The 27,731-nt window shown below is 40.5% G+C and overlaps 3 protein-coding genes across 7 annotated transcripts in view; all 3 read right to left on the bottom strand.

Moving 5' to 3' along the window:
* The window catches only part of LOC113484935 (haloacid dehalogenase-like hydrolase domain-containing 5), a 14,345-nt gene extending 12,734 nt beyond the window's left edge, over positions 1-1,611 (bottom strand). The window contains exons 1-2 of the mRNA XM_026857624.1: positions 1,535-1,611; positions 442-527 (exon numbers count right to left, since the gene is read on the bottom strand). Coding sequence (XP_026713425.1) covers positions 442-527; positions 1,535-1,611 — 163 coding nt within the window. The remainder of the gene's footprint in view (positions 1-441; positions 528-1,534) is intronic.
* Positions 1,612-2,255: 644 nt separating this feature from the next.
* Positions 2,256-18,394, bottom strand: ISY1 (ISY1 splicing factor homolog). The gene is made up of 11 exons (XM_026857622.1): positions 18,289-18,394; positions 15,650-15,731; positions 14,115-14,166; positions 12,310-12,375; positions 11,528-11,570; positions 11,250-11,362; positions 10,420-10,537; positions 9,388-9,510; positions 6,900-7,009; positions 5,671-5,757; positions 2,256-3,455 (listed from the first exon to the last, which is right to left on the bottom strand). Exons 1-11 carry the CDS (start codon positions 18,392-18,394, stop codon positions 3,348-3,350), a joined length of 1,008 nt encoding a protein of 335 aa, XP_026713423.1. The 3' UTR covers positions 2,256-3,347.
* Positions 17,524-25,654, bottom strand: CNBP (CCHC-type zinc finger nucleic acid binding protein). 5 transcript variants are annotated; one of them, XM_026857277.1, is made up of 5 exons: positions 25,250-25,654; positions 21,576-21,695; positions 21,216-21,311; positions 20,832-21,033; positions 17,524-19,849 (listed from the first exon to the last, which is right to left on the bottom strand). In XM_026857277.1, exons 2-5 carry the CDS (start codon positions 21,676-21,678, stop codon positions 19,732-19,734), a joined length of 519 nt encoding a protein of 172 aa, XP_026713078.1. In that variant the 5' UTR covers positions 21,679-21,695; positions 25,250-25,654; the 3' UTR covers positions 17,524-19,731. The 5 variants fall into 5 exon arrangements, with proteins under 5 accessions (XP_026713078.1, XP_026713077.1, XP_026713080.1 ...); XM_026857276.1 differs by lacking the exon at positions 25,250-25,654 and having other exon boundaries at positions 21,576-22,650; XM_026857279.1 differs by lacking the exon at positions 25,250-25,654 and having other exon boundaries at positions 20,832-21,030; positions 21,576-21,845.
* Positions 25,655-27,731: the final 2,077 nt, after the last annotated feature.

Here is a 27,731-nt window from a genome sequence, read left to right as displayed (position 1 = left end):
GCTTCAAACCAGCGCCCCGCCCCCGGGCCGCTGCCTGAGCGCGCTGCGCGCCCCGGGCTCGGCGGCCAGACCCACCCTCACGGCCGGCGGTGGTACCGCGGCAGCAGCCAAGGAAAACCGGAGAGGTAAAGTTTCCTTTAATAACGAATCAGACATTCTTTCCGGTTCTTCAGAAATCGATGCTTTTTGGGAAAAAGCGGATCGTGTATAGACACAAACGCTGCGGGGTCCGAGATCTGCGTCCCAAAGGCACTTCCCAGCAAATAGACTTGAAAGTGAGAAAACAAGCACAAAATATCAGTAGTTAATGGATACTCTGCAAACCCATCTCTGCTAACACAGATTAGGTAAATTTTTCTAGTGCTGCTAGCAGTTACTCCTCGCCACCCTCTCTCAGACCCCAGGGACAGACTGCTCCTCCGGTGCCTGCACTGCACTCACCGAGATCAAGAGTAAAGGTGATGCTGTTCAGTCTGTACCTCTTATGTGGTTGGTTGGCATTAAATGAAACCGAAACGGATCCACTTCTAAAACACAAAAGCAAGCCAAAATCAATGCAGAGAACAGAACAATTAGGGAGGTTATCTCCTCAAAACTCAAGCCAGGATCATGCACAGCGCAGAACTCTGAGGCAGACCAGGGAACAAGCCCCACATAAGCATGCATAAAATGACATTTATTTTATAACCGTGACACGTTCGAGGCTGAGGCATTATACAGATGGTACGAGCTCTAAGCCCAACAGCATACACATGCCAAAGTACAGCTGCACACTCAAAGTAAGAGCTAATGCAGAGCCTACACACCATTTCCCTCTCTAGGACAAACTACAAGATCGGTTTCCCGGCTTTAGCTGCAGAAGCTTCCCAGGCCTGACTCCACCAGCAATTTGACAGCCTGTACAGCAAGCAGAACACAGGCATTTCGCTATAGGCCACTGCTGGCAAATAATTACTCTGCAATTTGTTGGCGCAGATGCAGCCAAAAAGGGCATTCAGTTTAAAAATGCTTAGCACTCAGAGCAACAGAGCAAATATTTAGTACAGCTGCAGCCACAGTTTGCATTGCACAGTTCCATACTGCATTTTTGTACGCTTATTCCATTTCTGTGTTGGTCAGCAGAGATCACCACTCCTTAAAAACTTCTCTATTTATGTCTTTGTATCAGTCTTGCTCAGGGCTGGTAGCTACTCCTTTGAACATGAATGCAATTACTATCCTGTCTTGATTTTCTCTCCTTTCCATTTATTTATTTTTTTTATGCCTTCTGTCATCATCACTCTGTCCCTGATCTGACTTTACCCTTCTGTTTTCTATGTTATAGATTCATATAGTGACAGAAGGATCAACCATTGGTACCATCAAACACCCAGACTGTATCAGGCCATAAAAACTAGTTGGGTTTCTTAACCCCTAAATCTAATTCAGTTATCTCCAGCATATAGTTTAGCAAATCTACAGCTACACAGACATTCCTCTTCCAAGCACTGTTCCCCAAGAAGAAAAAAATGTTGCACTGAACAACAAAAAGTACAGTCTAGCAGAATCATGGTTGGCAAAGGGCTGTTCACAACAGAGCTTTAACTCTAAACGCCTCTTTAGCAAGCCCATCTGGCTGCTTCAGTTTTTTTGTTGGTGTCACATGCCCCCTGCCCCAGTGCTATGGTTTGGTGACTAACACTCCTGAAGCACCATAAAGACTTAGTAGACTACTTGCCAATTTATTCAGTTCCAGGGACACAGTTAGTAGCTTAGTATCAGACAAGAAAGCCTTTAACCTTCACATTTTTCACATCTTTTCCATAGGCAAAGTATACCAGTCTGATCTGGTACTGCTAGACCATAAAGCTGTTAGCACATCCAACATGAAAGGAGCCTATTTTTCCATTCTTGGTGGCCAGGGGAAACAGTGTTGTCTTTTACAGCAATGCAAATAGCATGTGGATAAAAGCACATGACATTCTCTAAACCGAAGAACAGAAAACACTCACGGGGCAACAGCAAAAACTAAAACCAACTTTGGAGTTGTGCTTGCAAATCAGAACACACAAAATTATTGCAAGTCACAAACATACTCATCTGCTGCTTTGTTACAAAGCAGAGAAAGCTACGCCGCTAACAGGAAGAGACAAATGTGTTTGTAATGTTAGTTGTCTGTTTGCTATCAATATTTGAGGTTTTGATTGTCTTTTTTTAAGATTTTAACTTGGCAGCTACGCTTTTCACTCTTTCAAGGCTTTTTTTGTTCATTTACATCAAGAAAGACAAAGCTTGCCTCTAATGTAGAGCTTTAATTGTTCTGGAGTGGATTATTTACAATAGTGCTGAATACTCAGAGCATTTAGAAACTCTAAGTAGTCCCAGACATGGTTACTTGGTTGTAAAATACTGTATTCATTAGATAGCACTTCTACTCCCTGGCTGCAGATGTCCAATTTAAAATTTCATTCATTTAGACCTGTGTAACAATGTTAGTCACCCAAAAGGCTCAGAACAGGCTCTGCTGTAATTTGCCTCTTGTCACAGGATACATAAACCAAGAGCAGTAGGGGATGCAGAGCTTAAAATCCCTCTGTGGATGGCTGCTTTTGATCCCCTGCTTTGGCTACGATTAGGGAAACAACACAATCCTCTGAGCTAGAATGAAACAAGACATCAGGTTGTAAATAAGTTTTACTAAAAATATTTGAACAAGGTATTGCAAAGCTGGAAGTATTTACAATAGTTGCTGAAATATCCAGCATTTAAGCAATTCACCCAGGCACGGTTACAAACCACAAAAAGGGTAACAGCTTTGAGACATACTGCATGTGTTATACAAAGAACCAAATCAATTTCCAAGTCACTCATAAGATCTGCCATCAAGGTACCTCTGAACAGGTTCTAGGCTCTTCTGGTAAACTAACCAGGCATAACAGAGTAAGTTACCTCTGGACTCAGCTTGTCAAAAATCAACATAAGAAAGATGTGTACGCTTACAGTCAGGGTACAGTGGGCAGAATGACACTAACATCAGTTTTCCTTCAGGATTTAAGGAGTCACTGGGTTTGTGGTTCTACCTGCAAGAGGCACCACTGCACAGACTGTTTTACAAAGTGAAAGGATTGAAGACAGTTGCTGAAGATGTAAAGACAAGTTAGCCTAAGCCTGATCTTTTTCAGCACTGAAGTGTAAGTCATCCTAGTGGATAAACCAAAACGATGGTTTTCCTTCTACAGAACACACATAATTTCATCAGTTGACAACATCCAAAGGGACTTTCAGAGCTAAAAGTGACTGCTACCAGAATATAGGAACCTGTTGCTTTTAGATGGATTATACAAAACCCAGGACATACTGGGGCAATGTTACAATCCTAAAAGTGTTTTTGCTTCTTCACTCTGTGCCATGAGGGTTTCACTGGCATACTTCTGGAGAAGCTCCATCTTCTTTCTCCGTACAAGAGCCGCCTCAATCTGCAAATACAAAGATAGGATGACATTCAACTTAATTGAGATGCTGAAACCAAGCATGCTTAGGTATTAAGATAAGAGGAAGAAAACCACAGAAAATAAACTGTGAAAGTCATGTATGCACTTGTGTAGAAGCAGTTAAGAGGAGTCAGGAGTAATACTCAACTGAAGCTCATGAAAGTCAAAAGAAACAGTAAAATAGATGACTGTTTCAGACCCATGCTCCTACCCTTTTCAATCAGGACATTAGCTGCCATTTTATTTTACTCTCAGTAGTCACCTGAATTTTGATTCAAACTGTCTCAGATACAACTTTAACAAATGCAGAACACATGGATTTATGCCACACTAGTCCACACCCCTAAAGTAAGTTTAGTGAACTTGCCTTTCGCATGAGCAACGGCTATGAACCTCTTACCTAAATTTTGTCTAGAAGTGCCAGCAATACATGATTCTTTAACAAGCACGTACTTTAAAAATCTACTAATAGCAATCTGCAAGACTTGTTTTGATCTCAGTAATGATTTTGTATTTCTCCAGACTGTACACGGGCACACACCATCTCTCAACAATAAGTGTTCTGAATGTCAGCTTTCTGTAATTTAGACTCTAGAAGGCATAATCCCATAGACATAAGGTATAGAGTGATCTGCCACTAAAAAAGAGAAAAAATTACATTGGCTACTGTCTAATTAGAAAAGATTGAAGACTGCTGTGTAAATCTGTGGTTATGTATTAGAAAGACTGTTTTGACTCACAGTTATGCTCTCTTCATTAAGAGAATACCATCAGCCAGCAAGCAATGTTTTTAATCATTATTTCTCTCTTGCAGTTTTGACAAGCCATTACATGTGCATTTTGTTGAATGTGCAGGATTGTGACTTCATAGGAGAACACGGCATTGTCATCTGACAAGATGGCAGTGGGGGACAAACCACCACATGCTCCCTGTGTGATGTAAAGGCACACCTACCAAAAGATATGTATCCCCAGAACCTTCTCACCTGAGTTGTATTTCAAACAACCTATCACTGTTAAAGTAATATATACCCTAGAGCAGTTTCAAAACATAATAGTCTATTCAAGGTCATGCCACCAAAATAATTTTAGAAAACTTATGACAGCAAACCCTGCAATTCAGAAATCATTCCATTAAATTAAAAAAAATTGAGACTGTCAGCAGAAAAGCACAATATAGTAGGCAATTAGGGTTATCTTGATCATAACACCACAACACTTTCCAATTTCTGTAATACTTAGGAAGGTGTAAGGAACTGAAGGAATGCCTCAAACATTCATCAACACAGAAAACCTCAAGGACAAGCTGCGGCCTTTGGATTAGTCTAAGGAATGTCACCCAAGGAAGCAGGAGTGTATGGAAGGACATACCGCTCACCCCCTTGCAGGTGCACTGTCAGACTCCTTAGATAAGCCTCAGAGGGGGAGACATGGACTGAGTGAAACCAACTGTTTATCAGTGGCTCCACGTGTAGCCATGTGTGGCTCTATTGTGTAGGGCATACTCCACACATGCATTGCTCATGGGCTAGTAAGAGCTGAGCAGTTCTGCCCAGAAGCCAGATGATTGCTCAAGAAGCATTAAGACATCAAAAACCTGTGGGACCAGAGGAAAAACTAAAGGTGGGCAGATACACTGATCAGCTGATACAAAGAACAACAAAGGCAACAGAAAAGTCTCCTGTGTATGCACCCACCATCGAAGCTAGATCCGGGTGTACCCACCACCCAAGATTACCAGACCCGAGACAATGCTGGATCCAGGGGTGGTGATCTGGATTTGATTCTCTTTCTCTCCTTTACTTTCTTTTCTTTCTTACAGATTTATAAAAGACCACATTGCTTATTATCCTTTTCCAAGTTTAAATTGTTCTCTACCACAAGTAAAACATTTTAACTGGTTGTTTGGTGTAGTTTCACCTTAATTTAACCCAAGGGGATCACAGAACCGTTGCAATTCTCTGGGATTCCAGTCCAGGTCATGACAGAAGGTTTTGAAATTTTTCAGGTGAAAGGGGTTATAGCAATAGTACCACAATTCTGGACAGTTCCACAGCATTTGCAAGAAAATTAAACAGCTGCAGAGTCAAGTCACAGAAATAACCAATCAAGGACACTTTTATGGATGACCTGCCACGAGTTAAAATCTGTCTTGCAAAAGCAGGGTGCATCTCTGCAACTTCATTTTGTTATATCTTACCTCCTGTTGAGATGGCACTGGAACATGCGCAATAAATTTCTGTTGGCCTTCTTCACCTTCTTTTTCCTTGCCACCTTCCTCATCAGACTAAAAAAAAAATAAAGCCACATCAAATTTACTTTCTAAAGAGGTCATCAAAAGCCACTTTTTTACTTGATTTGCCAGAAGGAACTAGATAGAGAATGATCAATGCTACAGACACAAGAAGTAGGTGAACAGGACCAAAGAACACAGGAATATGACAAGCATCAAGTTCAGGTCCTGCTCCTTGACATTTTCAGAATGATTGCTTTCATTCTTCATTGGTTTTCCTCTTCTGTGGCAGGGGCATGAATGTAAAGCTATATTCCCTCCTCTTCCATAACACTCTGGCTGCCATAGCAAAGGTATAAACAAGAGAGGAGCCAGCTAACCAAGAAGAAAGCAAGTGCTTTAAAAATATATGTGGCACTTCCCTGTGTAGATATGTACTGCTTTGTACTCACACCTGAGAGCTGGGATTATGAGTGAGAAGGTAATACAAACAAAACAGAGTACTGAAGGAACCACCCGTTTTACTTTTGGACTATCTCCTTTTCATTCTTGTGATAAACCTACTTAGGTACGGACTGCAAAATAAGAACTAGTTTCCAGTACCCCTTTTACAGATTTTTGAGAGCAATGGCAACGTCACTCACTTCTCTTACTGGCAGTGAAGTAAGAAACTTCAGTTTCTTACTTCACTGGGAGCAGTGAAAATAAAGAAACAAGAGCCATGTCACAGCAGTGACTGCAGCAACAGGAAAGCCTTGCTGTATCAGGATTCAACTACAAACAAGACCCTGGCAACCTCTAGTTTTGCCACGCATTGACAGTGTGAAATTATATTGTACAGAAAACAACCTGGGCTGTTACTGATGTAGATTGTACTTCAAAGCAAGACCAATCAGTGTGAAGTTAACACACTGCCTTAAAACCACCAGCATTCCAGGCAGTGACAGTTAAATCTCAACAAGATGTTTGCTGTTTCTCACTCAGGTAAAAAGTCTTCCCTAGCTGTCAGCTTTCCTCGCTCTCTAAGCCTGGACCAAATGTACTCATCCACTACTGACTTTCACTAAGCAGGGACAATTGTATAGTAAGTTAGGTAGAGAGAAGGGCAGAATGCAGCAACAGACAGGTTCTTGGCAAAATAACTCTGTCCAGGAAGGCAGTGTAAAAGACACATGAAATGTACCATCATCACATACCTCATCATCATTGACAGCATAGATATTTACTTCCTCCTCCTCTTCCTCCTCACCTCTTGCAAGTCGTGCTTCTCTCTCCATTTTCCATTTTTCCACTGCTTCTGCTATAACTGGTTAGCAAAGGAAAATGACAAGTGTATCTGAGAGCAAGTTAAAGCAGTACAGTCCTATTTCCAAAGCTTTTCCTACAGACTTAAACTTCTTGCTTAAATCCTCTACATAGGTAACACATGCTTACTGTAGTGCCTTAATGTAGTATCTAATAAAATATATCAGTGTAGTTTGTGCAAAACCCAATGCTAGCGTTGTGGAAGCGTGGTATTTGCTATTGCCTTAATTTGGGTACATTTTAGACACTAAATGTCATGGTTAAATATCAATCTACTTTCTGAACTGAATAACAGGGTCACATGACCAGGCTAAGTGGCTTTTAGACATGTCAACAGCTATAGGACTGTTGATCACCATGTAGTTAAAAATGATTATGTTCCTCACAGTGACCACCAAAATAAGTCTCTCTCTTTTCATCTCATAGTTCATTCCTCTTATTTTATAGCATGATTCCAATTCTGTAACCTGCTGCTAGCTCAGACCTGTTAAGCCGCTGTATCTCTACTACACAGCAGAGTGCTAGTAAGAGCTCTAAAAGAAGTTTTAAGAAGCTTAATCAGTGACATTGCCAGTGTATAAAAACCCTAAAAGTGCAAGATTAATGCAACTAGGCAGTACAAAATGCCTACAGCAACATAAGTCAGCAGCCATTCCTCCTAGCTCTCAAAGACTAAAAATGCTCTCCCTGAGAAAGCAAGATCTAACTAGCTGCACATGATTCTGTTTCTGTGCGGTTTCATAACAGAAAAGGTATCCCAAATTAAGAACCTTTTTCTATACTTTCTTTACAAAAATTTAACTCTTCTGATAACAAACTAAAAACCACAAGAGCCCAGACAAGTGACTCTGAGAGAATCTTAGTTACTGTGCATTAACAGTACATTAATTGTACAGTAATAGTACACTGGTTCTGTTAGCATCTCTAGCCTTGTTATTTCAAGTGGCACAATCACTAAAGATGGTAATTTTCTTAAATAACCCCATGAATCCAGATGAGCTACTTCTCCTGTCTGCAATTTGTAGGATCTGCAAGATGAACACCAAGTGGGAGTCCTTTCCAGGAGCGCTGCACCACAAAACTTCCCTTCTTACACTATCAACTTTCTGCCAGCCAGCTACCATTCACTTTGTTTAAGGCTATAGGCCATGCTGCAGGACACTGATAAGTGAAATATTTCCTTTATTCCCCTCTTCCTCCCTGTCCTATCATCTAAGAAGGCAAAACACCTAAGATCTCACACATGGAGAAAGGATAAATACAAGCAGTGGATAACCACACCAAGAGATACTAAGTATCGATAACAGTTACAAGCTCAACAACTTCTAATCATTTAAACATGCCACTTCCTGCAGTTTTGTTTAAAGTTTTTCTCTCTAATTCCAAAGAGATAATTGTATACAAAAAGAAACACCGTTCAAGCAAAATCTGCTGGTTTTATCTGCTGTGCTCTGTGGAAAAGCCTGCCAGGGGTTCCTATGCTAGAAGCTTTTCCTACAGAGCACAGAGGATCTGCCTGCAGTTGAAGTTTCAAAAGAGGAGATCGTGAAACAAACATACAATGCAAACAGCAAGAAATGCCCAGGATCAGACAACGCTCACCAGGACTGAAAGAACTATTTAGAAAACAGCTAAGCTCTTAAAGGTGATGGGTGGCCTCTTGCTTAAAGCTACACAAATACCAGAAGATAGCACACAGTGCTGAATTTTAAAGAGGTTTCAGGAATTAGACTCATAATCCTCCAATCTTTACTGAGCAAGTCAATAGAAACAAAGCTGGAGAACTAAGTGAGCAGACACATGGAAAAATATTATCTACTGAAAAAAATATGGGTTTCAAAGAAAAAAATATTCACAAATGTGGTGAAGTTACAAGATAGATAACATGTGGACAAACTAACATAGGTCACCTAGACTTTAGGGTTTCCAGAAGGTTCCCTCTAATCTCCAAGAAAACTAAGCAGCTATGTTCAGGAATAAATAAGTAGGTAACACAGGAAACAGCTGGTACAGTCAGTTTTCACAAAGGAGGGAGATAACCACTTGAGTTCCACAGATCTTCTGCTGCAACCCAGTTTTTTACATTATTAAGCATTAAAAAGCTGGGGAAAAAAGGAGATTTTGCTTCAGTAGTGAATCACTTGCTGACAATATTAAATCTTTAACAATAGTAAAGATAAAAGCCCACTCTAATGCACACCCCCTCACCCCGGAAATGCCTTACACAGTGGTGATTTGGATACCTAGTGACAGATGAAAGCTGACAGCTAAGCACAATACAACCACCTGCAGGGGGAAAAAAAAAAACAGACAGACAACTTCAGAGTCCACCATCATCCCTTCTTGGACTGCTTTATCCAGGTTTTGAATCTCACATACCTTTCTTTTCATGTTCTTGTTCCAGTGGCTCCAGAATACCATCATCTTCATCCCTGTAGCCATAATACTCTGCATCAATGGCTTTCATAAGCTCAGCTCGAGTTTTCCGAGGTGGTGGAAGGGCTGAAAGAGCAGGACTGTCTTACACCCAGGTCCATTTTGACAGTTTGCTCTGCATTCCTGGTTCCTACCAACCTCACAGCCACTACAGCTAGCTCGCTTTAACTAGTAACCGATATTGGAAGTAGTGGTATTTTACTCTGGCCTGCACAAAACATTTTGAATACTGGACCTGATGCTTCATACCACACAGTTCCCACCCTGTGGCAATTCTACACTGCCACGCATGCAGTGGTCTTCCCCCCTGTACTGAAGTCCCAGTACTGAGCAAGACTTCTATATGAAAAGAACTAAAAAACTGACCCAACTTGCCCCAGATCATGCAGTACTTCCCATAATTTTTCTTTGCAGATGGCAAGTTATAAAGAGCTGATTCAGTAGGCCTGCCTCACTTTCAGGTTCAAGTAATTCCCCTTCATTCTATGACAAATCAATATATTTATCCACTTACATCTAGTTTTTCCTATTGTAAAAGCTGATTCCTTCTTCTAAAATTATGTTTAAGCCAACTTCCTTTTTGGTTTTTGTTTTGGTTTTTTTCGGGTTTTGGTTTGTTTTATTTTTTAATTCTGAACTCAGAGTACTGTTTAGAACTTATCAATACAGTTAACCGATGCTGGAAAGTTGCTATAGAACATTAGTCCTTACCATCTGGAACTCCCATCAGAAAGAAGAGTTTACTCTTCTCTATACTTCTTTAATTGCAAACAGCCAAAGGTGTTCTTTGCCCAAAGAAGTAGTATTAATTACTTGTGTCCAGCATTTCATTCAGCTGATTGACAGGTTTGACATTCAGCTGAATAACAGCCAGAACATGCTGTTACTAGCATTCCCCACATACTACAGTGGACATTTTCCTCAAGATATATAACTCGGTAGATTCATGTCTGGGAAGAGTTACTATTTACTTACGTTCCTTTTCAAAAAGTTCTCTAACTCCTGGTAAATCCTTTGCAGCTCCAAAATATTTGTAACCTCTGTTTCCTGGAACTTCTTTCCCTTCATGATCTAACATTTTTGGTCCAATCCTCTAGAAAATAAGCAGAGTTCTTTGTTTACAATTCTATTCCTCTTCCATCTTGTATTTCCTGTTTTCCTGGGCATCTTACTACTTTAAAGGAATTAGAAAGGAGATATGCTAGACCAGTTCAAACTACCCTACAAGTAAAATGCCCTCACAGCCCATTTTTATATAGGTTCTCTACTTTTAGTACAAATCACACATTTAAAATGACCATGCAAACCCTAGAGAACCCATATCAGATTAACCTTCACAAAATATCTAAATCTGTCTCATTCTCTGTACTAGTACATTTAGGTAACAGATAAACAAGCACTACTAAATCTGACAATGAGCAAATATTTGATGTTTTGGCAAGTGAGAGCTAGTATCATTTCATTTTGAGGAGTAACTAGGTGAACCAAGTGAAAACCCTTCTACAAGCTGATTAAGAGTACAACATAGAAAACCAAAACCTACTGATGGGTAAAATCAGACCAGTGCTGCAAAGTGTTATCAGGAAGGCAAGACCCCTTGAACTGGTGTCCCAAATGAAAAGTCTTATTTGCTCATCATGAAAACAAATATTTCTTTGAACACAGTCTAACATCTTTAGGAGCTGAATAGAATTCCTCTCTAATAAACGCTGACAAAGTAATACATAACTGAACATTGCACAGATTTTTCTCATTAGTCACTTTACTTGTAAGCAGAACAACCATGTACTATAAAATACACTTACAGCATAATCAGGACCTCCTAGCTCCTTTATTCTGAATTCCCAGTGTCCTTTCTCCCTCAGAAGCTTGTTTATTTCATCATTCAGGTCCCGAATTCTGAATTCACCCAATCCAGCTGTCAGAGTGGAAAAAGGCAATAAATTAGGCAGTGTACTAGAAGCACCAAAGTAATTTCACAGTTTATGCATTGCAAACAGTACAGTTCACATGACATATGATTTTCACTGTAACTGCTTAGGACGGAGATTCAAAAAATAAAACGTAATTAGAAAAATCTTACCATTTTGAATCTGTGCCACTTTCTTGGAAATTTCTCCAATGATCTAGTTAAATAAGAACACAAGTGAATTTCTCAAAATAAAAAAAAATATGCTAGGAAAGACTCAGAAAAACCCTAGAAAGATCCAACTTCTAAGTTGGCTTTTTGATCTAGAAAATGGATCTGAGCCTATCAATTTGAAATATCAACATACATTTTAGACACAAATATAGCACCTCAGACACTTAAACAACATGGAAACATTTTTACAGCTGTACACATGATGAAGGCAGGAGCACATGAAGTACAAAGGCTGAGAGAGAACTGGCTTTGATCTGCCATAAGAGAAGATGAAAAGGGAATAACCTATTGCTGTCTTCAACAACCTTATGGAGGATAGAGACAAGACAGAGCCAGACTGCTTGAGAGGTGCATGACAAATAGGACAAGTAGCAATAAACGCAAGTTGGAACCAGGGAAATTCTGATTACATTCAAGGGTACCAAAAAAAAAATCATTAAGAAAGTAATTAAACAGTGGAACAGGGACCCCAACAACCTGTGGAGTCTGAATCCCTAAAGATATTCAAAACTCAGTTGGGTGTGGCCATGGGCAACTGTACATGATAGGATCTGCTCTGGACACTGTGGTGAGCTATACCATCTTCCAATCTAAATTACTCTGTGATTTAGCTGTCAGCATACTGAAGAATTCTGAAAAAAAATTGTAAGCAGGCTGTCTAATTAGGAAGCGCTAAAGTTCTACCCACTAGAGAATTAGTAAAATCTACAGCTTGACATTACCTGTCGCCTCCATTTCTCAGCTTTAGGCAATTCATTACACTCTGATGCAAGGAAAGGTCTTCGTTCCTGTTTGACAGAAAGCCATATACCATGAAGTTTGAAACTAGCATCAATATATTCACAGCATTTCATTCAAACTTTATTGCTTGATTAACCCCAAACTATGCTCCCGAGTTCCAGTGCCTTCTACTCCCACTAATTTTTAATAAGTGAAAACAATGGTGATTTACAGCCCTGCCAAATTAAACTATCACAGAATATAAATTCTACTTAAATCCACTTTATTCAAAACAAAATCTGTCACCTATTTTTTCAAAACATTTCACAATCCTCTCCAATACAAATAATGTTCAGGTCAGTTGAATTACAACACCATTTTCAATATAAGAGCATCTAAATAAAAAACACTGTCTTCCACATAGCTATTAAGTTTACCACTTTCTCAATTGCCACTATGTAACGTCATTTTTTTCCAATATGATTGTACTCTCTCAACTAGTTTATCCAAAACACCTTTTCTCCAACATTCTTCATATTCTGTTGACTTGCTTACAGACTAATACTCTATCTTACCTTTAGGACTATGTGTGCAGTTGTTTTGTCTCTTTTTCTACAGTACTTCTACAGCTCTACCTTTTATACGTTAAAAAGCCTTCTTTCACATAATATACCAGAAACCCTATTCTATCTTATGCTTTGGCTGTTCATGGAATCTTTTTCACTAGTTTCTCTAAATTGTTATTTTCCACTTTACTGTTTCACATTGCTTGCACTTGTGTGTAAAATATGATTTCTTGTGTGTAAAATATGATTTCTTACGGTGCAAACATAGGAAACCTCAGTTAGTTTCCAGAATTCCTTTGTCAGTTACCCAAAATTCAAAATTGTAAACCTGTCCAAAAAATATTATTGAAAACACTCTGATCCCACATAAGTATTCTTGCAATCTGAGTTATGATTCCATGAAAAACGTACAGGAATATCCAGAGATAGTTGAGAATCAGTCTCTAAGGTTCTGTGTGGGTTTAGGGGTGCTATTTCTTTCATTATAATGGTAAAGGTTTTTAATTAAGAAGTTGCTAAGTCCATTTTTTGGTCAGTCTTACACCAATCAAAACAAAAAGCTGCATGACTGAAGATAATTATAAACAGATGCACAGCTATCATGTGTTGGGTTAATAACATGCCAATGTTATGTCTCATGCAAGCCTCGAGTTCACAATGATCCTGAAGGCCCTCTGTTTCATGGTTACTGTTTTGTCAAAATATACTAATGAACAAGATTATAAGAATTTCTCGTACCTCTTCTGGGAAGAAATCCAAAGAAACCTTGTGATTACTGTCAGTAAAAATAAGTGTATGTGCATCAATCTGAGTATGTAGTTGCACAAGGAGACAACTTCAAAAATAATTCTCATTTTCTGCCCAGCATGCTGCCTCTATTTATAGCATTACTGTAGTTTGCTGTTTTTCCAAATTATTACATATTCTACCTACATTACTAAAAAAATTAAGTGATGCTCAATTTGCCCTTTCTTCTTGGCCACAATATACCTCTGAAACATACATACAGATAAATTTGTAAACAGATTATTCAGATAAGAAAATTCTATTCACCATTACTGTTTTGTGTCACTGAAATACACCCCCTACTTCAGCTGCTTTTCAGATGACTAACGCCAGGCTCCTGTAGGATACCTGTATCTGGCATACAACCCCTCTGACAGCTGTCACACAGCTCTGTACATGGCTTGCATGCCACTCCGGACAAGATCTAACAAACCTTTAGGTTTTTTTCAGCATACCTTAACTTTTCCTTCCTCAAGCTGAGCTTGCCGAAATCTTGCCAAGGCCGTCCTAAAGAAAAGAAAGGAAGTAGATTTACTTTCACAAATCTACATTCCAACAGAAACAAGTTTTCCTCTGAATGTTTATTACTGACTTAATTACAGTCTATAGAAAACAAGGGCTTGAACATGCTCATTGGCTAGCTCTTCCAGCTAGCGACTTGATCGACACTAGCAATCCTCAATGGTTAATTTCTTAAATAAAGATAAATCCTGGTAAGCAGCTAATTATTTTTTCAGTTTAGCATATGCTAGCATGTTAGATATTAGCAGCAAAAGGATGTCAACAAGTTATAAGCACAAGCATTAAGTTTACGTATCTTATCTAGGGATACATCAAAAAGCAAACAAGAAACTCAAGAGAAAAATAAAGCTTCAGTAAGGAAAGCAGCAGTTAGTAACCAATTTATTGATATTACCGGAATATTCCAGGTCTCTCACAAGTAAGCAGAGACTGCACACACTATAATTTAATACAGTTTTACTTATTTACTAGACATTCACAGTTACATTAAAACGCACAAAACAGTTGAGTGCATTTAATACCTTTAACAGCATACCTATACCCTACATCTAAGTCAATTATCTTAAGCTCCACCTGCTATTAAGAGGCATTTCCAGAACAAAAATCACACCATCCAATCTAGTGTCCCAGACGCACTGGATGGGATCACTGTGAGACTGCACCTCACCAGCTATTAGACAGCTGTAATCTCTTCAGCTTCTCCTTGAATTACAAGCATTTTAGGTAAAAGAACAAACATGAGAGAAATATACTGAAAAGCCTCTAATATGGCAGTTTGAAATACATGGTCTGCAAACCTTTTTGAAAAATAGTCAATAAAGTCAATACAAAAATAAGTATTTAAAACCCATTGGTTTAACCCAAGTCATTCCCAAGCAAGAATTAGACTTAAACCAATGTTAACCGATTCCTATCTAGCCTGTTCCAAAAGCAGGAACTGCCTATAATGCTCTAAGAGGCCATTAGCACCTATTTCAGGCCTTGCTGAAGCTCCTCTCCTGCCTGCCCAGCGCTGCCCAGTGCAGCCCCGCCAGCCCCACAGCCCTGGTGTACGGGCACCTGACAGCCCTCCTACTCCCACCGGCTCGGGACCAGCATCACATCCGCGAGTAAGTATCGAAACACATTATTAAACTCCAAAGCGCTTTTCAAAAGGCTGCACAGTGAGTCCCGCTGGGTAAGCACGGCTCTGTGGGAGTGAGCCACGGCACAGAGGGTGCAGATGTCTCTGAAACCAAATCCAGCCGGAGCCTCAGACACGTGGGGCTGCCTAACACAGGAGCAGGATCGCGCTGCTCCAGAAGGCACACCAGATAACGCCGATGGATCTCGGGGACCCGCACGGCTGGACGGTCTCTGCCCTACGGCCCGAGCAAGCGGAACTTGTACTGCAGTGCCCGCCCAGGGGTCTGAGCGCAGGCAGCGGCCCGCCCCAGGCGGGAGCCCCAGGCCCCCCAGCCGTACTTACATGGCCTTTTCCGCGTTTCGAGCCTGAAAAAGAGAAAACAAACGCCATGTTACTGACCGCTCGGCAGTTACTCTTATATATTCTTAGTTTCTACACTCAAAAATGGAAAAGGACTTTTTTGCAGGCATTTCATACATCACATTCAAGACTTCCTGCCCAGCAACAGCATTACAAGACATGGATTTAGAAAGGTTGGCACACAGACCAGATCCCTCTTTATTCACACCATCCCTACAGATGGATTCCCACAGCATCTGAAACCCACACAATGAGCCTGGCTACCTCTAACTGCCGGCAGGTTCTCCCAATGTCCAGCCTTACACAGCCCACAGCCTCCTCGTTTTACTGTGCACACCTTGCACACCATTGTCAGTGCAATTGCATCAATCCTTTGCAGTTGGTCTAGAAAACAAACTGGCAAGACTGGTTTTCAGTAAGAATTTAGTCAATGGCTCCCGATTATTTTATTAAATTTCCCCTTCCAGAAAATGCTAACCCTTCAGAGAGCCCTGTCTGTAGAAAATAATATATTACACATTTATCTCTCTGCCTTCCTGATTCACATAATCCACCAGATCTATGGAAACCACTACACTGGTGTTTGTCATGGGACCAGTCTTCAAGACCAACAAGGATCCTTCAGTGTTATTGAAAAAGATTAACACGGAACAAATTAAATTTTAGGTTTGATTTTTCCAAGTCCCCACAATTTTCAAAGTCACCATCTGCTTGTTCATCTTGTTAAGTTTGAAACAACCAACACATTTGAAGTAGCAGCATCAATATTCTAAACTGTTCTCTATAGAAAGATGACTAGGAAGAGATACCTTAGTTGGATTTTCTCCTTTTTGAAGTTACATCCTAGCTTGTATTTCTCAGCTTTCAAATCACATTTTGTCAAAAAAGAAACCACCTCAGAGGAAAACACTACTTTTCAGGCACACAAAAATTACACAGTGACAATAAAGCAGTTAAGTACCAGAGTCCTAAGGAGCAGTAGCTGCATGATCTTCATGAGGAACCTTAATCACCAAGTTCTGCAGGAATAGAAAAGTAGACTATAGACGTCACCCGCACTGCAGGTCTTTGACACAGCATTTTTTAGCTACAGGTTAATTCTCAAAGATTTTCAGGTCTTCGTAATCACAGACCTTCAAGCTTTATTACTGTTTAACTAAGATAATTATATGTAAAGATTCAGTTAATTCATACTAACCTACCACAAGGCTGAGCAAAACTATGCTATGACTAGGCTATCTGTACTACCCCAAGACAGCCCACTCATTTCAAGTGTGGATTTACAAGGGGTTTGGTAACCACGTTTAAGACTCAAAAGTACACTCATGCTCAAATAGCAGCTATTAAAAAATAAATGCCCAAACACACACACCCCCATTCAAAAAACCCACAGAACTCAGGCAAGCACCTCTTCCCCACCCCTTAGTTCCGCAAGAGCTGAAAGGCTTTGTTCTTCAGCAAATACGTTGGACAAAAGGCATCCTGCCAAAGAATTGCAACCAATTATAACAGCAGTCACCATCTCATTTTGGTTTTACGCTGTAGAACCTGCCTCCTTCATCTTTGTCACACTGACCACACAGAAGCAAATACTTGGGGTTTTTTTCCTGCTTAGGCAAAGCAGTACAAGAATGTTTCCTCATTAAGTGCTTCAGAGAGTCTTCTTCCAACAGTCCGTTTCCTTCTCTCTGCAGCAATACCAGCTCGGCCTAAAACCTGCTCAGGTTGGCTCCTGCCAGCCAAGCAATCTGGGCTCCAGCCACCTTGTACTTCATATTCTAAGAATCTTCTTTCTCTTCCCAAACTATGACTCAACATCTTCCACACACTTTGAACATTAAACCCAGGCTGAAAACTTCAGTTCTTTATAAATCTTTATTTCGTTAAACGTTAAGGAACTCTAAATTGCTACGGCAGCCCACTGCAAAACAGCAACAATCCGATCAGTTCACCTGATGCGACACAGCAGCTATAACCCATCACAATTTTCTTGGAGAGACACATTTTAGATAGCAGATTTCCTGAAACAACCCGAAAATTTATCAGGTAATACATCTGCTTTTGCAGTTTCAAACACTCCCAGGTCAGACTCCTCATTGGGAACTTCATCAGCCAAGTTCTTAGTGGTCTTCTGTAAGCCTCACTCACGTGCTATAGACTGCTGACAGGCATAGGCTTAAGTTATTCCTGGAAGACCACAACCTTCAGGGGCATTATTGCATGGCCGTGTCATGTTTAACATTTTATTTTGGAAGCAAGGCTAATGCAATACTTAACTGGTCAGTGATAACACAGATCTAGAAGCCAAGAAATTGTGCCAATTTAGTTTTCCTCTAGCATAGCTGTACATTATCAGTCTGGTACTTCTCTCTTGAGATCCACACACAACTGTCCCAACATCACAGGCATTTTTACCTCTATAGCATACATAGCCCATGACAGACACTCTGGGACTTGAAAGCCTTTAGTTTGTGTGTGAATATGCAAGCACAAGCTGACTGCAGTACACTATTGCTGAACAGAACAGGCAAATGCCACGCAAGCTCCTGCAGCTCCTGGGTAGCCCAAAGCTTGGGAGCCCCAGCTGGAGCTGCCCTGAGCAGCAGCAGTTCAAGACGTACCTTCTGAAACTGCCCTTATGGGGATGCACAGAGCAGTCAAGAGCGCCTGCCCTTGGTTTTCTTCCACATCAAGACTTTGCACACTCCGCATCAGCTCACTTTTCATCTGTGTAACTGTTTACTAACCCTTGGTCAATCAAAGTAGAACACATAGACTGGGGAAGGCCTGTAACACTAGTGTTGGAAATGGGAGTTGCTAGTGCCATGGCACTTGCGAAGGCTGAAGGAGTGCTAGCAGACCATCACACTACTCCAGATTTGGAACTCGCTGTACCTTCAACAGCTTTTGTGCCTTCAAAGCTTTTTAAAGAAATGCTTTAACTGCATCAGCATAGATGAAACAAGCCCACTCTGAGACCACACAATCCATTCACATGAACTTATGCAGATACAGAGTCTGGGAGGACTGTGTACTTCACACCTTTGCAGTATGATGCTACCAGATGAAAACTTAACATAAGACAGTACAAAAGAAAAGTCAAAACTAAACTTTTTACACCTCCACATACCCCTTTTTAATATGTTATTTTGCACTGTGTACATGAAAACCAAAAATAAACAGAAGAACTTTAGCCAAACTCCCCTTCCTCCTCCAGCTTTATTGATAGTTTAAAATTACATTTTCTATGTTCTAGGACTTCAATTGCTTTTACCATCTTACTTTAAAAACTGATTACAAGCAAATGAAACTCAGTTGTCTAAGTGATATAGTATACAAAAATAACATCTTGATTTCTGTGAAAATGCATTTATTTGAAACTCCTGAATAGCTCCAAATTGTATGCGCTATGAGCACTGATGTCTGGGTTTCAGATTTACTTTGAAATATTTATTCAAAAGCTTCCCATTACGTTCTGTATCTCCAACATGAACATTCACTGACTGAATTACTGTTACTTTTAAGTTTATTTCCGATTTCTCTCTCTCTCTCTCATGGCCATTAACAGGCATGTGCATCTTTTTTGTTTACTCCCACTCAGCTATATGCTCTAGGTAGGGCCTGATACAGATATTACTTGGTGTTAACAGCTACTGAGGTCAGACAATCCAAGGCCATTGTAATAAAATTAAAGTTATGAGGAAGTTTAGACACTTCCAGAATTTCTTTCCTCCTGCATAGGATCACTTCCATGTAACCCAGAGAGGGCTTTGCTGGTCTGACTCAACTCTTCCCACTCATCAATCCCTATTCACCAGTGGCACGGAAAGGGGGTTCTTTAACAAAGCATTATACATAACACCTCTACCAAACTAAACATAAACATTTTTGTAGTTAAATGCAGAAAGTTGATTTTTTCCACCCCTTTCCTCCTTTTACACGGCAAGTAAAGCTCACTGGCCTGGGAGTAGCCTCTATCTGCCAACCTTTGGCCAGTGAAGAGGATTCAGAGAAAAATAATACAACCATCAATCAGAAAAAGGAGGGGCGACAAAGGAAAATAATTAGGCTGTAGCTTCAATTGTGCATTCCCGTGCAAGGTGCCCTGACTCGCCGCAGCGATAGCAGTTGACTTCACTGGTCTTGCTGCAGTTGATGGCTACATGGCCAGTTTCACCACACCTGGAAAAATCAAATGATTTTATCAAACCATACAGAACAGTTACTCAGAAAAGAATCTTAATCTGTCAGGTACATTATCTACTTAAGTTTCATGCAACACTATTTCTGCATTCAAGACTTCTGCTTCAGTGTTCCAGACTTGACATGAGGCAAGTTTCTGTCTTTACCAGAGCCAGGAATGTTTCCCAGCTGATCAACTCACATTAATCACCATATGTGCCAAAACCACCAGACATAAAATACAGAAGTTCTGTGTTGTTGGGGCTTTGTTTTGGGTTTGGTGGGATTTTTTTGTGTGCGTTTGGGTTGTTTGTTTGTTCCCTCCCATGTGTCACTTTTTGCCTGCTCTGATGCTTCTGTCTGCAGTTCAGCCTTGTTTTGAGAGTAATTTATCTCAAATGCACCATATCCTCTCTCCTTGCTCCACAGGAGGGAACCTTGGTGGGGGTGAAGAATACTGCACTCGGGAACAAACTGTTTCTGGTATAGGCCTGCATTCAAAAACCAGACAGCATTTGGAAGCTGGCATTTCAAGCAGAGTTAACATCCACTTCTGTGTGCAGTTCCTATAACCAAGATGTCTTAAGTATATTCCTGCTGGGGCTGGCTGTGCCAGTCAGCTGATTTGTACAGCTGGAGTCTGTTAGTTCCAGCGTAAGATACAGTGTACTCAACTCTAGTTTAAGTTTGTGCTACAGGCAAGCGCACTTCTGTTACGTTCTGCAAAAAGATACAGCCGTTTCTCCTGTACAGCTTAAGCAATGCAACATCTGTATTGCCCTGGCCATCTGGATACATGCATCAAATCTATGACTTGCCCCTGCTTGCAGGTGTTTAGGTCTTAGTTTTGACAAGCAGCAACTATTCAGAGAAACAAGCTACATGGTCAAAGTTTAAGCTTCACTTCCTAACCAAAATCAGGTAAGAGAATGCATCTTATCACTTAATGTACATTTTGCAGTTGTCTCCTGCCAGTTCTTACCTATAGCATTTCACTTTGGTGCAGTCTTTTTGAATGTGTCCAAACTCTCCACAAGAATAGCACTTCTGCTCATCTGCGTGGTCACAGTCACGAGCCAGATGGCCAGGTTTGCCACAGTTGTAGCAGCACTGCTCTCTCTCCCTCTTCGGCTCCTTGCAGTCCTTCGCAATATGGCCACCTCTACCGCAGTTATAGCAGGCTTCCACAATAAAAACATACCAAACAAGACTATAAAACCTTGGTAGAGCAAGATGTAGCATGCTTCTAATGAAGGACACATACAGCTTGTCTCCACTGAATTACGATCAGTGCGCTGTATCCTTCTCTTCAACCACAGATGCTTGTCCGTGTGATTGAAGAGATAGAATATTTAGTGATACTTACCATCCTCCTGAAGATCACAGTCCTTGGCAAGATGGCCAGACTCACCACAGCGGTAACAGATGTCCGGGAGAGATGAAGACATGAACTGGAAGCCTGCTTGAGATGGGTAACAGAAGAAAAAAGGCTTAATCCTTATGTCAAGAATATTCATAAGAGTTAATCAAGGACACTGACAGCTGAATTGACAAGTTAACTAACTTCACTCTCAGAGGCCCCAGGCAAAATTGTTATGTAGAGGCAAGAAGCAGCCAACTGGTGTCTTAACTTCCTCAGACTAACAAAGTCAGTTTTACACACTATTCAGAACAGTCAGGTAAAGATCTTACTGTACAAATACTGAAAACCACAGCAATCAATCACCTCTGCCACGGCTTCTCATCCCACGACCACGGCCAATTCCAGTAGGGCACTCCCGAGCCCAGTGGCCAGTACGTCCACACTTGAAGCATTCATTGCTGCTCATGGCTGCAGATCACCTGCCTGAGGAAGACAACAGTTTTAGAACATCGTTCCTTCTCCCAACCAACCAAAGTCTACATTAAAATAAGAGTTTTAGAGGTTTCCCACCCTCTTGGCAAAGGCAATGAAAACCAAGCAGGATTCTGGCTCAGTGCCTTCTTGTACAATACCTGATCATGACTATTAAAACCACTGTAGGAGATAAGAGTTTGTCTCTGCTTTGCTTGGAGTAAGACAACTCTGAACAGCCAAAGCAGCAATGTACTATGCATTTTTTCCTCTTATTAGTTCTTGTAGACAGTCTGCTTCAACTACTTACAAAATGCTTAGGAGTGGGGAAAAAAAGCAGACCCCTTCAGCTATTGTCTAACCAACCTTACCGTTATTCTCTCTCAGTAACACACCTTCTTCCTTATTCAGAGTTAAACTCAAAATCGCTACAAGTTACTTCTTCCTGGTAGTTGTTACGCATTCTCTTGAAGCGTCTGGCTGGCAACTACATTTATTGACTAATCAAACTTCATTCTGGAAGCTAATTGTGAAGAACAAGCAGTATTATACTTAAAGCCTTAAAGAGCATATTTGCTTAACGTTTGAGGACTTAAGTTCTTTTATGACCTAAATAGCAGCTTAACTCGGCAAAACAAGACTTGCAGCTTCTATCTGTTAACCTATAGCTGAGAATGCATACTTCACTCCCAGGTTTACATGAAAGATGATGTTTAAGACATTTGGCTTCCCTGAAAGACAGCAGACACTGGCCAGATATCTAGAAGGCTAACTTGGAAAACATCCTTAGAATGCTAGGGAAACGTCAGATGGGAATGCCTGTCCGAGACAGTATAAACCACTACTTTTGCCCATATTGGGGAACAGAGGTATGCGTTTTATTGAGCAAAAAGTCAGCCTGCCACAGGCCACTGAAGCACTGGTTAGGATGGGGTAGGTTAAACAGACTTGCAGTCACAGTACCATAACTCCCCTAAGCTGTAAAACAGTTACACAAGACTTCTAGAAATAAAAGAACAAGGAAGTTAAACATTTAAATTGGAGTCTTTTTAAAAGTGTGCTTGAAGACAAGTTTAAAGTACACTAGTTTAAAAATACACATCAAGTTTTGTTTTGATGAAATCTCCTGAAGTTTAAATACTTCACATGCTCTCTCCCTATTCATTATTCTTAACACAACATAAGTAGAACCATTATCTGGTATGTTTGGTCAGTTTACCTGATCCCCCATCAAGATAATCCTCCTATAACCCTACAATTTGTGTTACATAATGCTTCCCTCCCCTCCAAAACGTCCAGCATTCCACATTACCAGGAACATTTGTGAGTTGTGTCTTGAAGAAATCCACTAAAGAAGCAACAAGAACAACACACTACTTCAAGAAGGAACCAGAATTAGCATCCTGACATTTAGCTCTTAAATGGGAGAGTGTGTATCTAAACATGAATTTTCATTTAGTTATTTTTGAAGTACTCTAATGTTGAACAAATTTACTGTGGCTTTTTAGCTACTCTTCTCTCCTTTCTCTCCATCTTCAGCACAGAAGTGACCATAAATCCTTCCAACCACCACTGAAGCCTGAGAATTCACAGTACAAGAGAAATAAGTATTCTGCTTCTGTAATCCCACATCTACCTTCCAGCTGGACCAGATGATGGTATTTGCTCTTAAAAGTTCTGCAATTAAAGGATGGAAGAAGATCTTAAACAGATGTTAACAAGAATAAAACAACTGGTTGTCTGATCACTTAAGAGATATACTTGGATTTTACAGATAACCCAGTCTTCTCTGCTTCATCTCAGTGTTCAGGACCTCAAACTATCTTATTAGGACACCCAAGGGTAAAGAGCTGTCTACTACGGTGGCAGCAGCTGGCACTCATTGTGCCATTGTTTATGCCTGTTTTCATAGCAACCATGTTGACACTGCAGAACAGGAAAAACACAAAGCAAAGCCAACTGCAGGAGCTGGGCGCAGGCACAATAGTTGACACCGCTTTTAATTTCCAAAGAGGGTCTCCAAATTCTATACCAAGTTATATTCTTCACTCAACTTGCAACTCTCCTATACAAAATCTTCACTTTTAAAACATTACAGAACAGCAACACAAGACCTGTTAAAAAGAGCAAATTAGTATGCCAAGAGCTGTAACTAAACTGCAGTACATCTTTACAGATACTAACAACTACCAGACTTTCATCCCAAACCATGAATTTGAGACTACAGCACCATGTGACAGGATTGAATATTGGCAACAGGTGCCCAAACAACCTAACCAGTTAGGTTAACATATAGGAAAAGACGAAGACTCAAGAGGCAAGTTATACCTGCTTTAGGTACATACTAGAAAAGCTTTAATACAGGCTGACAGATTGATTTTAGTATCTGGTCTGTCAATCTGCCAGTCTGGATCTGCATGATGGACAAAATCCCACTGCTAACTGCCCGAAAGGAATCCTAAAGGCAAGTTTTACATCTGATTCAAAGTCGCTTCCTTTTTAACTGCTCCTTCAGGAGGAAAATCTGAAGTTTCTTTTCCTCTGGTATATATAAGCAAATCGTCTAAATAAGATTATGCAAACCAAGCAAAAAATGTGAAGTCAAACAGCAGTCTCTGCACAACTATCCTTCAAGACTATTTGAAATTCATTTAAAAAACTTTATCTTCAGAGGCCTGTTTTCCCCTGAACTCAGAGATAGCTGAAGGTTACAGCTGCCATAGAAGTACAATTACAAAGCATGCTGCTCCATCTTCAGATACCTTAAGTATATGAAAGTACTGGTTTGCCTGGAATTTCTCTTCAGCAGTATTTTAATGTTTAACTTCTGCATTCTTCCTGTAAAGGATCTGAAACTGAATACAAGTTCACCAGCCAGAGGCAAACACAACTGACAATAGTTTTACTTACCCTATATTCTAAGAAGCCTTACACAGGACAAAATTCCCCAACAGTGTTAACTGTTTTAAAAACCAATATAAGGGTTTAGTTTTCAGATAAAGCCAACAACCACCTTTAAGGAGCATTATCCAGAAAAGGCTGGTTCAGAAGACAAGTCCTTAAATGGACAGCCCCACAAGCAGTTTGAACACCATTATATTTTTCAGTTACTTGTAAGAGAAAAAAAAAAAAAGAAGCAAAAAACACCCAAGTTCAAATTCTCATATTAGTCAATACTCCTCCATTTTGTCACCACAAGCAAGTTTCCAGTAGTTTCTTTTTATCTATCAAGGCCACCTTAAGAAGGCTACTTGTTTAAGTCTTCTTGGAAAGTTTTCACTCAGTCACATCTATCAGTGTTTTCTGCAGCTGAAATGTGTTATACAAAGCAGCTCCCCCCTCCCCCGCAGCCTTTACTTCCCAGAACTAGATTTTTACCTCACCAGGACAAGAAAAAGCAATAATGGAAAACAAATTACATCTGTGGTCTCATCCGGTATTTCTGAGCCAGGTCCAATTCTGCAAGATATACTATGCCACTGCCTCAGAATAGATTCCAAAACTTGTGAAGAAATGCAAGTCTAGTCGCCTCAAATCCTACCTTTCTACTGAAGGTAGCCATTTACCTGAACTCCTTCTACAGAACTCTGTAACTGTAGTCTGAAGCTGAAGTAAATCATCTTGCACCTATTCAGCAAAACATTATTAAGAATGAATTTTAGACTTTGCTCTGTATGATTGGTCTACTGCTAGAGATCACAGGCTGAGAATAGCTCAAAGATCCAAGCAAGAGGTACCACCACAGCAGTTTCCTAGGTCAGATCTGAAGCTTTTGAATGCAACTTTAGAACCAAGCTCCAAAATGACAAAGTTTCTTTGGGATTCATCTAGTGATATGAGAAACTGAAGTTTCTTCTATCAAACTTCGAAGTGGAAGATCATGTCTTTCTGTGGCTTTACAGTTAATAAATATTCAACTCTAAGATGGGAGAGATGCTATTAATCCCCAGTCTTCACACACAAGAATCAACAACATCCAAGTCTGTTTTAGTAACCCATCTAGACCTGATGATGAAAAGAACTACCTAATGCTCCTTATTTTACGTTTTTAAGTCTAGACGCTCTCTGAGGAAGAAGCTTGTTTTAACAAACAACTAACTTGGGCTCCTCACTGTAGAACGGAAGCTGAACACCTCTAAAATTACTCAAAATTCTTCTGTATACTAGCAGCTTCTTAGAATTCAACAGCGGCTATTATCTTCATTATACTTACCAGCTGCTTCTTTTGATCTACCAGTATCACTTCCATTCAATATTAATAGGACTTCACTCCTTCAATCAAAGGACAGACTAGATAAAAACTAGTGCTAGAGCCAGCATACTTAAGGGCTCTTTGGCAAGTCAGTTATATCAAAAAGAAATGTTGAGAAACCAGCAGTTTCCTCCCAGTCTGTTGGTGACCAACTTACAATACCACCACATCTGAATTTGAAAAGCCACCCTGAACATGGCAAAAACCTTATGTAACAGGAAGCACAGCTTTGCTTTCCGGTAAGATAAAGAAATGGAAAGGCAGGAAGCACTGACTGCTAACAGAAATACTAGCAGTTTGATTCAAAAGAAAAGTGAAAATATTACTCCTTTAAAGAGAAATGCTACCCTCAAACAGTTTTTATTTCTCTAAAGTATATTTGCAGAATTCCTGAACACAGGACACATGACTGTCAGCAAAGCTACTCAGTATTCAGCTGGTTGAACTTCCACATCTGTAACCTGAAAACATGCTACAGAGAGTTAGTGATGATTCTGTCTCCGGATTTTGTCCTCACTAGAAAAGACACAAAATGAAGTACTCTGACCACCACGGAACAACACCCCAATTCTGAAAGGATGTAGCTTGAAGCGTGAAGAAAACCTGCAGAAGTGGAAAGCCAAGCCCTACCCTCCATTTGGGTCCCCTCAACACATCCTACAGCCCAGTTGACCCAAGAATGCTGAACATTAACTAAAACTCAAGAACTTGGATCCCTACTGTGAGGCCAGAAGCCAGGTCAAAGCGACATCGTAACTCCAGTTAAGACTAGCAATTCTTGGCTAGTTTTGCTGACCCAAATCAGGGGAGCAAAAGTTCATCAAAAAAGTGTCTCTGTAGCACTTTACATCTATCCATACCAGTTCATAGAGAGGGAGAAACTACAGATTATCAAATATTCATTCTACCATTTTTCCCTTTTATTTTTTTATTGCTACCTGTACTAAGTTTTAAACTTTCAGAAGTAAACAGCATCAGCAACATTCTAAGTTTTTAATGTGAAGTTCTGTCCAGATATTAACAAAGTCAGTTTTAAAAAAGGGTAGGTTAAGCCTGTAAAACACAAGGTTGCTGCACAGCCCTGGTGAACCTCTTCATTTTGAAGACAGATGCAGGATGGCTTCTCTAGGCAAGTTTTGAGTTGAGGAAGAAATCATGGACTAGGCAATCCTAAACGCTGCATGGCAACAAGCTCCTATTAAGCGCTGAAAGGAGAATAAAACCCACTATTAAGTTTAATAATTCCTTCTGACAATTCTGGATACTAAATGAGTAACAGTGGTTACTTGAGAACTACATCTGACAGGAACTTAAATAAAAGGCTGCTCCACTAGTCCGTGATCTGTGGATGTCACAGGCTATTTTTCCTATCCATTTATAGGTCACATTTGGATTTGGAGCAGGCCACCATCCATGCCTGTGGTCGGAGACAAATAGTTGCAACACCTCGACCCTCTTGTCTCCGGCAGCCTCACACGTGGGGAGCCACGTGGTGCGCCCAGGCCCAGGCCCCGCCGCCACCGCTCCGCCAGCCTCCCCACTCAGCCGCGGCCAAGAGGAGTTTAGCAATTTTTTTATTTAAAAAAAAAAAAGAAAAAGAAAAACAAACAATTTTATTTCAGCCACCTTCCACCCAGCGCCCGGTCTCACAGGATCTTCTCCTACCCAAACTTGCTGCGGCCGCTCACCCACGGAGAAGTTAGTCACACACCCCAACCCGCGCATTAAGGCCAGAGCGGGCGGTTTCCCGCTCCCCACGCCGCCGGCCCGGCCACGTGAAGCGCTGCCCCGGGCAC

This window comes from Athene cunicularia (assembly GCF_003259725.1).
Source record: "Athene cunicularia isolate RWA chromosome 12 unlocalized genomic scaffold, athCun1 chr12_part1, whole genome shotgun sequence".
In the NCBI taxonomy this organism is placed as follows: domain Eukaryota; kingdom Metazoa; phylum Chordata; class Aves; order Strigiformes; family Strigidae; genus Athene; species Athene cunicularia.
Note: the sequence above shows the minus strand (reverse complement) of the source record. Positions and strands in the feature narration are given on the sequence as shown.

Excerpts from the sequence above, each read along its gene's own strand:
- ISY1 (XM_026857622.1), bottom strand. The coding sequence starts at position 18,394 with ATGAAAAGTGAGCTGATGCGGAGTGTGCAAAGTCTTGATGTGGAAGAA. Across the intron at positions 14,167-15,649 it reads CGAAACGCGGAAAAGGCCAT|GACGGCCTTGGCAAGATTTC; the intron begins GTAAGTACGGCT and ends TCTTTTCTTTAG. Across the intron at positions 11,571-12,309 it reads CTGAGAAATGGAGGCGACAG|ATCATTGGAGAAATTTCCAA; the intron begins GTAATGTCAAGC and ends TTATTTAACTAG.
- CNBP (XM_026857277.1), bottom strand. The coding sequence starts at position 21,678 with ATGAGCAGCAATGAATGCTTCAAGTGTGGACGTACTGGCCACTGGGCT. Across the intron at positions 21,034-21,215 it reads CTGTGATCTTCAGGAGGATG|AAGCCTGCTATAACTGCGGT; the intron begins GTAAGTATCACT and ends TTTTTATTGTGG. Across the intron at positions 19,850-20,831 it reads ACCAAAGTGAAATGCTATAG|GTGTGGTGAAACTGGCCATG; the intron begins GTAAGAACTGGC and ends TGATTTTTCCAG.